Source organism: Ovis canadensis, chromosome 7 (assembly GCF_042477335.2).
Source record: "Ovis canadensis isolate MfBH-ARS-UI-01 breed Bighorn chromosome 7, ARS-UI_OviCan_v2, whole genome shotgun sequence".
In the NCBI taxonomy this organism is placed as follows: domain Eukaryota; kingdom Metazoa; phylum Chordata; class Mammalia; order Artiodactyla; family Bovidae; genus Ovis; species Ovis canadensis.
In genome coordinates this window covers 38,960,501-38,974,958 of record NC_091251.1, presented here as the reverse complement: position 1 = coordinate 38,974,958, position 14,458 = coordinate 38,960,501, and the positions used below count along the sequence as shown (strand labels likewise).

The 14,458-nt window shown below is 42.3% G+C and overlaps 1 protein-coding gene across 1 annotated transcript in view; it reads right to left on the bottom strand.

The window, feature by feature from the left end:
• Positions 1-14,458, bottom strand: part of AVEN (apoptosis and caspase activation inhibitor) — a 195,995-nt gene that overhangs the window by 178,948 nt on the left and 2,589 nt on the right. Inside the window, exon 2 of the mRNA XM_069597510.1 lies at positions 9,674-10,193. Within this exon, the coding sequence (XP_069453611.1) occupies positions 9,674-10,193 (520 nt within the window). The remainder of the gene's footprint in view (positions 1-9,673; positions 10,194-14,458) is intronic.

The following is a 14,458-nucleotide window of genomic DNA, read 5'->3' as shown; positions in this document are numbered from 1 at the left end:
GTCAAATCTGAGATGAGTTTAGAATTGAAAAAGTCACATAATGGAAACCATGATGTAGTGTGCATCAGTCACACATAAGTGAGTTTCATCCAGGATATACTAAAAAAATAACTAAATTAGGAGCCAAAATCTTCAGAAGAATCATGAAAATAGCCTCATAAAATGATAAAATATATTTGACTAAATAATTAAAAATCATTAGCTTTTGCCTACTTAACATATTCTAACATATGTGATCAATCCCAAATTGACAGCTTCAAAAAAAAAAAAAAAGTCTCTCATATTAAACACTAAAAAGTCTCCCAAGACATTTTTAGTCTTAAAAAGATCATGGCATCTGGTCCCAATACTTCATGGCGTATAGATGGGGGAAAAGTGGACGCAGTGGCAGATTTTGTTTTCTTGGGCTCCAAAATCACTGCAGATGGTGACTGCAGCCATGAAATTAAAAGACGCTTGCTCTCTGGGAGAAAAGCTATGACAAACCTAGACAATGTATTAAAAAGCAGAAACATCACTTTGCTGACAAAGGAACTGTGGTGTTGGAGAAGACTCTTCAGAGTGTTGGACAACAAGGAGATCCAACCAGTCCATCCTAAAGGGAATCAATCCTGAATATTCACTGGAAGGTCTGATGCTAAAGCTGAAGCTCCAGTACCCCTGGCCACCTGATGTGAAGAGCTGACTCACTGGAAAAGACCCTGATGCTGGGAAAGATTGAGGGCAGAAAGAGAAGGGGGTGACAGAGGATGAGATGGTTGGATGGCATCACCGACTCAATGGACATGAGTTTGAGCAAGCTTTAGGAGATGGTGAAGGACAGGGAAGCCTGGCGTGCTGCAGTTCATGGAGTTGGAAAGAGTCAGACACAACTGAGCGACTGAACAACAACAATGTAAGTTCATGTATATGACTAAGTGTGTAGCTTTGCATTTGACCTGCTTACTCTGAGAAGACTGCATGGGTGAGGACAGCAGAGTGAATGCAGATAAAAGAACCACCTTTTATTGTGTTCATCTAATTTCAGTCTTTACAATTTTGTAAGGTAGACACTCTTACTCACCCTATATAGTAAGGGGACTGAGCTTTAGAAAGTTTATGCAACTTTCCTGAGGTTTTACAACTAATAAGTGGGGGTTGGAAGGTAGGATTCTAAGCATCTGCTAAACTGCAAAACACATGGATCACCATGAGATATAACCCCTGAAAGAAAAATGAAAAAACAAAAACACAGGTGGGAGAAAAAGGAAAGAAAGGAAAAGAGACAGAGAAAAATAAGAATACTTAGTAGGTTTTGAAAAATTTGTGTATCTATAACAAGGATTAAGCCTTTTTCAGTAGCATAAAATAAGAGTAGGTTTTTATTAGCCCATATATTAAACAATGACATGTTTTATAAACCTTGTAGTAAAAAGAAAGAAAAAAAGAGAGAGAGACTGAAATAATCTAGTCCTCAATATTGCAAGTCTAGCTACTGGGATGTGAACTTTAGATTCACTAAATCCATGTTTTAAATGAAATTCACACTTTATTAGACTTTGAGAGTGAAGGCTAGTTAAGTATTTTACATTTTTCCAAATTGCTGATGTTAATGGTCCTTTCAAGCCAGAGACTATAGACAGCTAAATTTGGTCACTATCTCAATATACATCCACTGACAATCTCCCAGTGTAACTTTTCACAGCTAAATAGAGAAATGGAGGAATCACAGCACTGATATATCCAAGAGTATACATAAATTTTTGATAAAAGTTCTGCCATCCCAAAGCTTTGCCTATATTAATATTAAAATGTGGTTCCTATCCCTCAATATAAGTTTGACTTGGTACTAAGGAGCAGACATATTTGTATTTGTCCTTAATAGCAAGAAGATGAAGGCAAGATTAAATAGATATAATAGGGAATTCATTCTATCAATCTCCTATGTTCTAATTTTAATTCTATTTGCACATACCAGTGATGTGACGTGGATGGTACAAACCGCATCCTTGGGAGTACGGTTCTTTATAGAAATCGTCTTAATTAATTTAAGGTTGACAAACATTAGGTCAGTCAAATCCTAAAAACAGCATCCTTGCAACACCAGGATAAAACTTCGTGTATCAATTTGTATTTCTCAACATCCTTTGACACAATCCACTCAAAAGTGAGACTGATTTCCCTTGCAGCTCAGCTGGTAAAGAATCCACCTGCAATGCAGGAGACCTGGGTTCAATCCCTGGGTTGGGAAGATCCCCTGGAGAAGGGAAAGGCTACCCACTCCAGTATTCTGGCCTGGAGAATTCCATGGACTGTATAGTCCATAGTGTTGCAAAGAGTCAGACACGACTGAGTGACTTTAAAAAAATAAATAAAAAATTTAAAAAAATTTTTTTAAGTGAGAGACTGTCTGTAACAACTCCCAATGCAATGCCCCATGACACCTATTTGGAATATATTCAGACAGAAGTTGTTATTTCCATCCAAAAGGAAAAAAGAAAAGTATTAAAGAACTTATTCTTGGTACCTCAATATACACACACAAATGGCTCTAACAAAAGAGAAAGAAATTTTAAAGAGAATGAAGGTAGTGCCCTAATAAGTTAATCGGTGCATGCGTGCCCAGTCACTCAGTTGTGTCTGACTCTGCAACCCCGTGGACTGTAGCCCATCAGGCTCCTCTGTCCATGGGATTTTTCAGGCAAAAATACTGGAATGAGTTGCCATTTCGTCCTCCAGGGGATGTTCCGACCCAGGGATCCAACCTGTGTCTCCTTCATTGCTTCTATAAAATAGAAATAATTGTGTCAATATGGTCTTTATTTCTCCCGTTGGAAATCCAAAGTGCATCAGAAAATAGTGACACCTGAATAGAAAACACCTTCACAGCCATTTAATTTCTTGAAAACAGTAAGTCAGGCAGGCTGTGGTGCAGTTATGACCCAACAACTTACACAGCCTCTCTAGAGGCTACTTACCCAGGATTGTGAAAAGTAATCACTACTTTTTCTAAAGAAAACAGGAAAAAGCAGAAATGGTTTACTACCTAATTCCCCAAGAAATAGCCTGGTAGTCTCGAATTATGAGCTTGCCATTTTCCATCCTAGCAGTAGTTTAAAACAAAGACAGTAACATTACTAAGATTGACAAAAGTTGGAAAATTGAAAACATTATTCTGCACATGTCAAGAAACCAAAGAAAAACAAAAACACACCCCAACCCTCTTGGTGAATAACTGCAATAAACTATATATTGTGCTCAGTTGTGTCCAATTCTTTGTGGACTCATGGACTATAGCCTGCCAGGCTCCTCTGCCCATGGGATTTTCCAGTCAAGAAAACGAGTGGATTGCCATGCCCTCCTCCAGGAGATCTTCCTGACCCAGGGATCGAACCAGATCTCCTGCATTGGCAGGCGGGTTCTTTACCACTAGCACCACCTGGGAAGCCCCACTATATTACTAAGCAGGCGGGGGGGAGTGGGGGTTAGTATTGTGATTTTTTTTTTCCAACTTTGAATAGTGAACAAGGCAAGCCCAGGTTGTCTAATACAAATCAGAATGTCAAGAACTGAGGCAAGATGACAAGGCAGCTCAAACAAGGAGCACTGAGCCAAACGGGAGCTGGGGTTCAGGATATTCAGGAAGAGCATCCCTAAGGAGGAGACCCTGAACAGGGCCTCTGACAGGCCTGCAATTAGCAGAGTCTTCACATATTGATTTCCTCTGTTTCCGGGCATTACCTTTTTCACAGGGCTCCACACAGGTTCCAGATAAAAAGGAGAGCTCGTTAAGTAATGTGATCTTAGTCCCCAGGCCTCAGATGGAGCAAGCAGGGGCCTGGGGGTTCATAAAGATTTTTTCAATGGGTTTTTGAGCACACATATTTTTAAAAGAATCAAGTTCCAGGTATTCAAAGTCCATACTCTTTCCTAAGAGAAGCCTATCTTGGAAATACAGGACATAGGGACTTCCCTCACAGTCCAGTGGTTCAGACTTCAGCTTCTAATGTAGGGGGTGTGGGTTCCATCCCTGGCTGGGAAGCTAAGAGCCCACATGCCTCATGGCCCAAAAAAAACAAAACATAACACAGAAACAATAGTATAACAAATTCAGTAAGGGCTTTTAAAATGGTCCACATCGAAAACATTTTTTAAGAGAGAGAAAGAAAGAAATACAGGACACTTAGCCCTTGAGGGCAAGGAAACCTCTTCTTGGCCATTCTCAGTCTGTGCTGTGTTCCCTGAACCCCAAGAAAAGGTAATTTGAAATATAGGTGTAGATGTTGAGAAAGTGTAATTCTAAAGACCATTCCCAAATAAGTAGTTTCCAATTCCTTGTTTTCAGCAAAATTAAAGTGGGACCTAATCTAGTTGTCAGCTGGCAGAGTCTTCAAATGTTTTACCATGATGATTCTGGCATATAACCAGAAAGGCATTCAGAGAACTGAGTGACACTTAGGACGAAAGCCCAGCCATTGCCATCCACCAACGTATGAGAACTATGTTCCTCAGTACCTATATCTTTCCCAACAAAACTTTGGAAGAGAATTGATGGTGAATCTTGTCTCATTCAGCCAATAAGTAATATTCATTCATGGACACTCAACTAAACTCACTAAGGAAAATGAGATGCATTCACAAAATTTTACATTTACCAAGTGCTAATTGAAATATACTGCCATAAATCAATGTGATTTTAATTTAGTCTAAAAGAAAAAACTTATACCCAAACCTTAAGGTTACAAAACATTTTTTAAATTTATTTTTAATTGCAGGATAATCGCTTTACAATATTGTTTGGTTTCTGCCATACATCAACATGCATTAGTCAAAGGTATACATAGGTCCCCTCCCTCTTGAACCTCCCTCCCACTTCCCACCCCATCCCACCCCTCTAGGTTGTCACTCTGGTTTGAGCTCCCTGAGTCACACAGCAAATTCCCGCTGGCTATCTGTTTTACACATGATGATGGATGCTTTTCCATCCCCCTCTCTCCATTCATCCCACGATCTCCTTCCCACCCTGTGTCCACACCTCTGTTCTCTATGTCTCAAGGTTACATTGTTTCAAATCACAGTTTTTTATAAGGAAGCAGAAAGGGTCATCACTAAAAAATTCTCAAGTTCAAAAATATATTACACTGGGCCCAATTCTATGGGAGATGTGAAATTAAAATACAGGTTAGAAAGAATAAGGAATAATATCAATCTTCTCACTGCTAAAGAGTTTATTCATGTGGTTCTTAAATAGATGATGGTATACAAACTTCCAGTTATGAGATAAATAAGTATTAGGGACTTAAGGTACAACACAATAAAAACAATTAACACTGCTATATATTATATATATAAGTTAAGAGAGTAAATCATCATAAGGAAATTTTTTCTTTTTCTTGAATTTTGCATCTATATGAGGTGACAGATATTCACTAAACTTATCATGATAATCATTTCATGATGTATGTACCCAAATTATGCTGCACATCTTAACTCGTGAAGTTATATATCAATTATAACTCAGACTGGAAGAAAAAATACCAAAAAAATACAAGAAAAAGGTGGAAGAACAGATATATAACGATAGTTGAGTATTAAATGACTATAGTGTTTTCAGTATATATTTATTTTATGTTGGAAATTTTATATTCTGAAACAATCAGAACCATTGATTTAAAAGTTCATTACAAAAGTACAACCTCTTACATAATTTATCAAAATATTTTTAAGCAGGCTATAAGCGGGAAGTTTTGAGGATCAGTTGCCTGTGTTGATAATGAAAACACGTAAATGAAACAATGGCCAGCGAGAAAAGCAGACCTCCATCAGGTACATTAGCAAGGATAAGGATACCAAAATAGTTACAGGGTTGGAGCGGCAGTTCGTAGCAGCAGGGAAGAGGGCCAATTCCGTGATTACCAAAAGCTAATCTCAAAGCAGTCTTCTTTTGGGACACTTAAGCACGTTCAGTTTCTAACCTAATTTATTTCAGGCTTTCTGAAAATAGGAGCAATGCAGTTTAGAGGCTGTCATTTGAGTCTGAGCTTTAATAGGCTCTCAGTCTCCGAGAGCTGGCTGACATGATGCAAGTGACTCCCTTCAGCCCCAAGGAAAGAGCAGCTGCCTTTGACTGCCAGGAATTGATTTGCCATCGTTTCTTCTTACCGGTTCACACTAAGCTTGAACACCAAAGTCAGAGAACTCCCTTTTACTAAGTAAAATAGTAGCAGTAAAAACGTCGGAAGCATCTAATATTAATGACTACTCATGCAAAGGATTTACATCACTGTTCGCAAAGCAAAAATGTTTCATCAAAAAAAAAAAAGCCTTCAAGTCTACTCTCCTTAATGTAATCATAAGCAATTGTCTTATATTTTACTGGACATAAGTAATCTAAAAATGGGTAAAAGCGACTGACATAAACATGGAGCAAGAAAGCAAAGATCTGACACCCACAATAATTGAAAATGGTTATGTGCCACCTTAAAACCTTATAATTATATCAAACATCAGGAAAACAGGTATGTGAAAAGGATCCACACATCCCCTCTTCAAATCTCAAAGTCACTCCAGAGCTAAAATGCCTGGGTAGAGTTCAGGCTCTGCGATCTGGGAGTTGAGTCATACTGGGTAAATTACCTAACCTCTCGTAACTGTGCCTCAGTTTTCTGATCTCGTACTAAGTGCTCAATAAATGTGAGTAACCATTAATATTACAGGGAAGGAAAAAATTTCCAATGACTGCCAACAGGCCTTGACTTACTCTCTGTTAATAGTTCATCAAAAAGATTAAACTAAGAAAATGCTCCTGCTGCTAAGTCACTTCAGCCATGTCCGACTCTGAGCAAGAAAACACTAGTACTTGGGAATTTTTAAGTTAATGATTGCATTAAGTACAATATTACACTTTTAGCAGATATTCAATGGAAATAAGTAGCCTTATGACATGCTTACTCAAACTCCATAGACTTGGGATTCACATCTATAGAGGGAATGATTTAAGAGCAAATGCCTAGTAGGTACAACATAACCAAGTTACTGTGGGATATCACGTATCAAGACGTTGTTTTGTTTTGTTTTCCATTTATAAGTCATGTATCCGTAGTAGTCGAAAGCAGAAAGCAAAGGGAACAGACAGTATTATACTCTGGAGTTAGGTACCTGGTCCTTACAAAACTAAAACTCTGTTGTAAATTTTTTCTTTCTAATCATTTCAGTGAGTCTCCATTTGGAGTACAAATGCACCATAGGATGTGAGAACAAGAAGGCAAAGGCAGCTTAACCAACTTTGTCCCATTTAGTCTTTAGGCATCAAGAATGGTATTCTTAGCAAGCCTAAATAGGAACAGCACTTCAGAACCTGAGAAGCAGGAGTGACTTAGAGGCCACCAACCTAAACTAAAATGAAGGAATAATCTTTCCAACCTCTCTTCATCCAGCTGTACCTGAAAATATGATGGTGATAGCAACAGTGTCTGCAGCTACTCCCAGGTACTGTGCCAAGCATCTACGTTTAAACTGTAAAGTGAGAAAATACTAAAAGAAAATAAGAGACGGAATTTTCCAGACCATTCTAAAAATAGATAAAAACCTGAAGTCTTAATACAACAGTTACTACATTAGGGCAAATTTTCAGTTATTCATCTCTAGATGATCTATCATTTTACTCAATTTAGTTCAATGAAGACCAAGTACCAAAGAGACCACAACTACAATTACTGTTAAAACATGATCCCTGCAACCAAGGATTGTCGGCTTTGTTCTCAGTAAAGCAGTAATTGATTCACAAAAATATGAGAAATAAAACACAGTCAAGGGCTGTGCATGCTTAGTCGCTTAGTCGTGTCCAACTCTGCAACCCCGTGGACCAGGCTCCTCTGTCCATGGGATTCTTCAGGCAAGAATACTGGAGAGGGCGGCCATGCCCTCCTCCAGGGGATCTTCCCAACCCAGGGATTGAACCCACATCTCCCGCATTGTAGGCGGATTCTCAAATGAGCCATCAGGGAAGCCCTGGGCAAGGGCAGCTGGGTGTAAATCCCAGCTCTGCCACTACTAGCTGCAAGAGCTTAGGCAAGACAGTTAATCTATAAAAACAAGATTTTATACATATAAAATTTATATTGTTTTGTTGTTCTAGTTGCTAAGTTGTGTCCAACTCTTTGCCACCCCATGGACAGTAGGCTGCCAGGCTCCTCTGTCCATGGGATTTGCCAGGCAAGAATACTAGAGTGGGTTGCCATAAAGTGTGTATATGCATATAAATAAATTTGTTATAAAGTTGAGATGGTTGGATGTCATCACCCACTCCATGGACATGAGTTTGAGCCAGCTCCGGGAGTTGGTGATGGACAGGGAAGCCTGGCATGTTGCAGTACATGGGGTCACAAACAGTTCGACAGGACTGAGGGACTGATCTGAACTCAAAGTTGTTTAAACAACTTCAAGTTGCTAAAAAAAAGCTGTAATAAAGTTTAATATACATTATGTTATAAAGACAAAATGTGATATATACAGTGTGCACTGGACTGGTCAGGTTCCTTTATTTCCTGGTGAGTTAAGAATTTCTTCATACCTCTCAAATTTTACTCATCATCTACCTTAATCAAGGTTGAATATGCCAAACCTAATTTTAAGCTTTTTAATTTTCTTCCAATTCTCTTTCTGTACACAACTCCTTTCTTTAGGGACATTCTGTTATGCCCTTAAGATACTATAAATACTTCAGTAATAGGAAATTCTAACCAAAAATAAATTTTCACTCTATGCACATGGGAATTCAAAATATAAAGATGGTTTTGTACTACAAATGTTATAATAACAGCAGAATAGTTCATAAAGACAGTAATTTAACTCCTTTAGCTAAGATAGCAGTATAGTAAAAGTCTGTCCCCAAATCATTCCCTGCTTCAAGCTGTAAGAGATTTCCAACTATGAATGTGTGAATACGGCCGATTATACTATTAAAATTGAGACCTGACTGCTGAAACATTTACAGATTGATTGCAAGTTCAGACAGATTAAGACCACTGACCTCTACTCCTATACATATAAAATAATAGATAACTACGCTATTTAAAAAAAAAACAAAACAAAACAAAACAAAACAAAACTATGTATCTGATCCTGGCCCCAAATAGTATAGAGTCCAGCCCGTCGGGGTCATTCTTTCATTCAATAAACATTTATTATGCGACTACTGTGTGACACGCATTGCACAGGCAGTGAACAAACTGAGCCCCAAATTTCTTCTTTCTTACTAACATAAACGTTTCTCTGCAAGGTCAGGCATCAGGAGACCAAGCCCTTGCTGCCCCTGGCTGCCCTGCCCGTCACACTGACACCGTACCCGAACCCAACGCGCCCCCTAGACTTGCGGACCCACAGGCTCGACCGCTGGGTTCTTTAATAACTGGGCCAAGAGCCCTTAGGTAGGCTGAAGAAGCCCTCCGCCCCGAACCGCCGGGTGTCCAGCGGAGAGGCCGGCAACAAGGGGCTCACACCCGCCCGCGCCACGTGCACAGCCCGGCGCGCGCCCCCGCCGCCCTCCGCCCTCCCGGCGCAGGCGCCGTCACCGCCCAGCTGGCGCGCGCCCCGGACGCCACTCCCGGTTCTTGGTTCGCGGAGGGGTCCCTCACCGGCCCCGGTCCCACGCGGCTGCGACCCCCGCTAGACCCCACCCGCCGTTGCCTCTTACCGGTTCGCTGATCCTGGCGCCGCGGCCTCCCGGCTCCCGACGGCCGCCTCGCGGGGCGCCTCCTCCTCGGCCACCGCGGCCGCCCCGGAACCCGCGGCCGCGGCCTCGGCGGCCGCCTCCATCTCCACCGCCACCTCTCGCTACGGCGGTCCCGGCGCCCGCCCGCTCGCGGTCGCGATCGCCGCCCGGCCGGCCGCGGCCGGGTCGGCGTCCCCGGCCGCCCCGAGCTCCTCGCTCCGCCTGCATCTGGCTGCCGCCGGCGATGCTGAGCGCGCTGGAGCTGGCCCCCGGCGGAGACGCCCTTGCCCCACCGGAAACGGGCCCCACGGAGGAGCCGCGAGCGCCGGGCCTGGGTGTCCGCGAGCGCGGGGTGCGGGGCCGGGGATGGAAGCCGGCCGCGGCGGGGGCGGGGCTGCCCTGGGGCTTGGCAGGTGGGGCCGGAGCCGGGACTCCGGGAGGGCCGAGGGTTCGTAGGAGAGGCCTGACCAGTGGGAGCTGCAGGTCAGGAGCAGGGGTGTTTCTAGGGGAGGGGCCGTGGTAAGTAAAAGGATGGGTTATAAAATAAACAGCTAATGTAATATGAATTCATTTTTTGATTAAAATAAAGAAATATTGATATGGTGTATTTGCAAAGGGTCTGTAAAAGCATATATCAAAATATTAGTGTTACACCCCCCTCCCAAAGTCCAAGCTTCTACTTATCACCTTAGGACACGCTAATAAATTGAGAGATGAGTTGTTCGGTGGGGCAAGGAATAGCCACTTGGTGGGGGAGCAGCAAACCGAGAAGAGGATGGACTCCCACCGTCCAAAGAACTGTCTTGCCTGAGCTAGCGTTTTAGGCACCCCACTGCAGTACTGTTCCTGGAAAATCCCATGGGCGGCGGAGCCTGGTGGGCTGCAGTCCATGGGGTCGCTAAGAGTCGGACACCGCTGAGCGACTTCACTTTCACTTTTCACTTTCATGCATTGGAGAAGGAAATGGCAACCCACTCCAGTACTCTTGCCAGGAGAATCCCAGGGATGGGGGAGCCTGGTTTGCTTCCATCTACGGTATCGCAGAGTATCGCACAGAGTCGGACACGACTGAAGCGACTTAGCAGCAGCAGCAGCATACTAAAAGGGGAGGGAGGGGAGGGAGTAAACTCAAACATTTACTGATTCCAGTCGGCCTTAGGAGGGGCCTGGTCAGGATGTTTTTTGGGAGCTTCACAAAGGTGTTTAATGCTCTTTACCTGGGAGGCAGGTAATGAGATGGGCTATTATATACAATTGAAGCTTATAGGCAACAGCCCTTTAGTGATTAACTTGTAATAGAATAAAAATGTTCTTCCATATTACACTAGTGGTTAGCTGTGCTGAGCCTTCCAGTGAGTTGTTTTTCCTTTTTTCTTCTGTTTAGTCTCCTGACTTTCACGAATGAATATGTGTAATTATTAAAGTTATGCTGAACTCCGAGTTCAGAAAGAGGTATGAAGAAGGTAAGGGAGGACCTTCAGGTGAGAGGCGGAGGCTGCAAAAAGCCACTGGGAGTGGAGAGACAACCTCAAAAGAATTTTTGTAGAAGCGACTCCTTTAGCTCACATTGAGTGCATGAGCATTAATTCTCTTATCAGCCCTATGTGGTAGGTACTACTGTCATCCTATTTTACAGATAAGGAAATATCCCTAGAGAAAGTAAACCACTTGTCTGCTATGACACAGCTATGGTAGTGGTGGAACTAATAATCTAACTCAAGCAAGCTCAGTCTGTTCATGTGTGTGTGTCAATGTCATTTATTTAGTAGAAAGTTTTGGGGACTCAACCATGTTTTGTGATTTAATATTTTGTTCCTTCCTATTGCTAAGAAGTAGTCCATTTTATGGATCCACTCTTAACTAAGGAGGAAAAGGGCAATCGGTTATATGGATACATGGGAGCCATTTTTAACTTTGTATTACAGAAACCACATGAAAATAATACAGAAAAGCATTTACAGCATCCCTCATCCAATCAGTGTGGCAAAACACGGTTTCTTCCCAATCCTTTCTTACCCTTTTTCACATTCATATACAGTTAACACTACTCATTGCTTCTAATTATCTACTCTGTGTTAGGCACAATGCTTGAAGATTTTTTTTTTTTAAAGAAAAAAGCCACAGTCCTTGTTCTCAAGTAGCTCACTTCCCACAAGGAAGATAATAACTGTAGAGAGAGGACTGCACCATTGTACTGAGTACAGTGAGAGGTTCAAGGTAAAGGCCGGAAGGAGGAAAAGTTAGGCTGCCTAAATGAGTTTTCCAGGGCTACCTGAGAAACAGACCCAGGAGCCAAGCTCTGATGGTTGAGCTGGAGTTTGCCTTGTTGATAAATGGAAATAGGGAACTACTGAAGGATTATAAACTGGAGAGAAACACAATCTTAAAGTAAAACAGAGCATATTTCTAAGTATTGATACTTATAGCGCTTCCCTATAAACCTCACAGCAGCCTTATGAGGTACTGCTGCATGCGTGCTATGTCACTTTAGCTGGGTCTGACTCTTTGCAACCCTGTGGACTGTAGCCCACCAGGCTCCTCTGTCCATGGGATTCTCCAGGCAAGAATACTGGAGTGGGTTGTCATGCCCTCCTTCAGGGATCTTCCCAACCCAGGGATTGAACCCATATCTCTTATGTCTCCTGCATAGGCAGGTGGGTTCTTTACCACCACCTGGCAAGCCCCATTAGGTACTACTAGTGTTATCCATGTTTCACAGATGAAAGATCTAACACAGAGATGTGAAATAACTTCCAAGATCACAGAGCTAATGGATTGATTCCACAGCTAATAATAGAATGATTGGAACCTAGAGCTGTCTGACTTCAGACTGTATGCTGTTAACTAACCACTATGGTTCAAACGGTAAAAAATCTGCCTGCAATGCTGGAGACCCGGCGTTCAATCCCTGGGTTGGAAAGGTCCCCTGAAGAAGGAAATGGCAACTCACTCCAGTATTCTTGCCTGGACAGTTCCATGGACAAAGGAGCCTGGTGGGCTACTGTCCATGGGATCACAAAGAGTCAGACACGACTGAGCTACTAACTTTCACTTTCATACGCAGAAAACCAGTCCATATAGGACAATCAGAATTCTAGGCAGCCCTTAGGAAACAACTGGAAGAGTCCAAGTGACAGATAACTAGGGCCTAAATTAAGTTGCGAGCTAAGAAAGAAAACGAGACAGATAGATGGGAGAACTGGTAGGCTTCTTGTCCATTTCTAAGGGGGAGGTCAGGGTAAGAAGTTAGGGGTGATACCCAGGTTTCCTGTTTGAGTGACCAGGGAGTTGATGATGCCGTTAGTCAACAGAGGAAATACAGGGTTATGAGAGGAGATGTGTCAGGATAATAGTATTTTTTAAACATTATACTCTGCATTTTTCTTTGTTACTTCATTGTCTTAATAATAGCATGTTTGTCAGTAGACACTATTACTTCTCACCCAATACATCAGTTTTTCTTTCTTTTCCCTCTCTAATACTCTTTTCCGTCTTTCCCCTTTATCCCCACCCTATCCTATATTTCTCTTTTTTTAACCTTCCCTTTATTTGTGAAATTAAGACTGTCAGCGACACTCAGAATTAAGTTATTCATTCTTATGCTAAACTCTCAAATTCACACTCCCACCCCTAGAGAAACACCAAACGGGCAGATGGGAATAGTAGCAAGAATTTTATGCTTTTCTTTGCACCCCATAAAGGAACTAACAGAAGAATCCATTGGACAACCTGGGCCCTCATCCTCTGTGTGGCCAGGAGCTATAATGGTTTGGTACATTATCTCTTCCTAATTCTACGGAAAGTGGGCTGCTTGAAACCGGTTACAGTGGGATTTCTTAAATTATTTATTTATTTTTGGCTGGGCTGGGTTTTCGTTTGCTGTGTAGGCTTTTCTCTAGTTGCTGCGAGCGGTGGCTCCTCTCTAGTTACGATACGTGGGCTTCTCGCTGCGGTGGATTCTCTCGTGGAGCTCAGGCTCTGGAGCTCAAGCTCCAGTAGTTGTGGCTCATGGGCTTACTTCCTCCAAGCCATGTGGGATCTTCCAGGACCAGGGATTGAACCCATGTCTCCTGCATTGGCAGGCGGGTTCTTTACCAGTGAGTCACTAGGGAAGCCCTACAGCGGGAATTTTTATACCACAGAAACTGGCAAAATTAGGACTTTTGGAAGTGGGAGTGGAAACATAGTTAAATATTTATCAGCATGCCACAGGCCTAGGCTCCCCCCGAGAGGAAGAGCCACGTAATTAACCTCACACCAGACAGCACAAATCGGGGCTTGTCAACTTTGGCACATTTAGGGCTGGGTAACGTTTTGTGTGGTGGTGGCTTGTCCTGTGCATTGTAGAATTTCTAACAGCATCCCCAACCTCTACCCACTAGGTGTTACTCACCGGCAACCCTCCCTCTCCCCACTTATGACAACCAAAACTGTCTCCAGACATTTGTCCCAAGGGACGAAATCACCCTGGTTGAGAACCACTAGCGCAAATTGATTTAACTATATGACTGTCCTTCTAGACACCTCCAAAATTATGAGGTTGAAAAGATCAGTGGGTTTTACGTTAAGCCAACCTCATTAGGACATGGAGAGACTTGATTTGTGGATAGTAAGAGCTAATATTTATTTTGTGCCTGGCAAAACTCCAAGCACTTTATACAGGCTAAATTTAATCTTCATTACTATTTCTATCAATAATAGAAATACTACTATTCCTACTTTACAGATAAGAAAACTGAGTCACAGAGGAGTTCAATCATTTGCTCA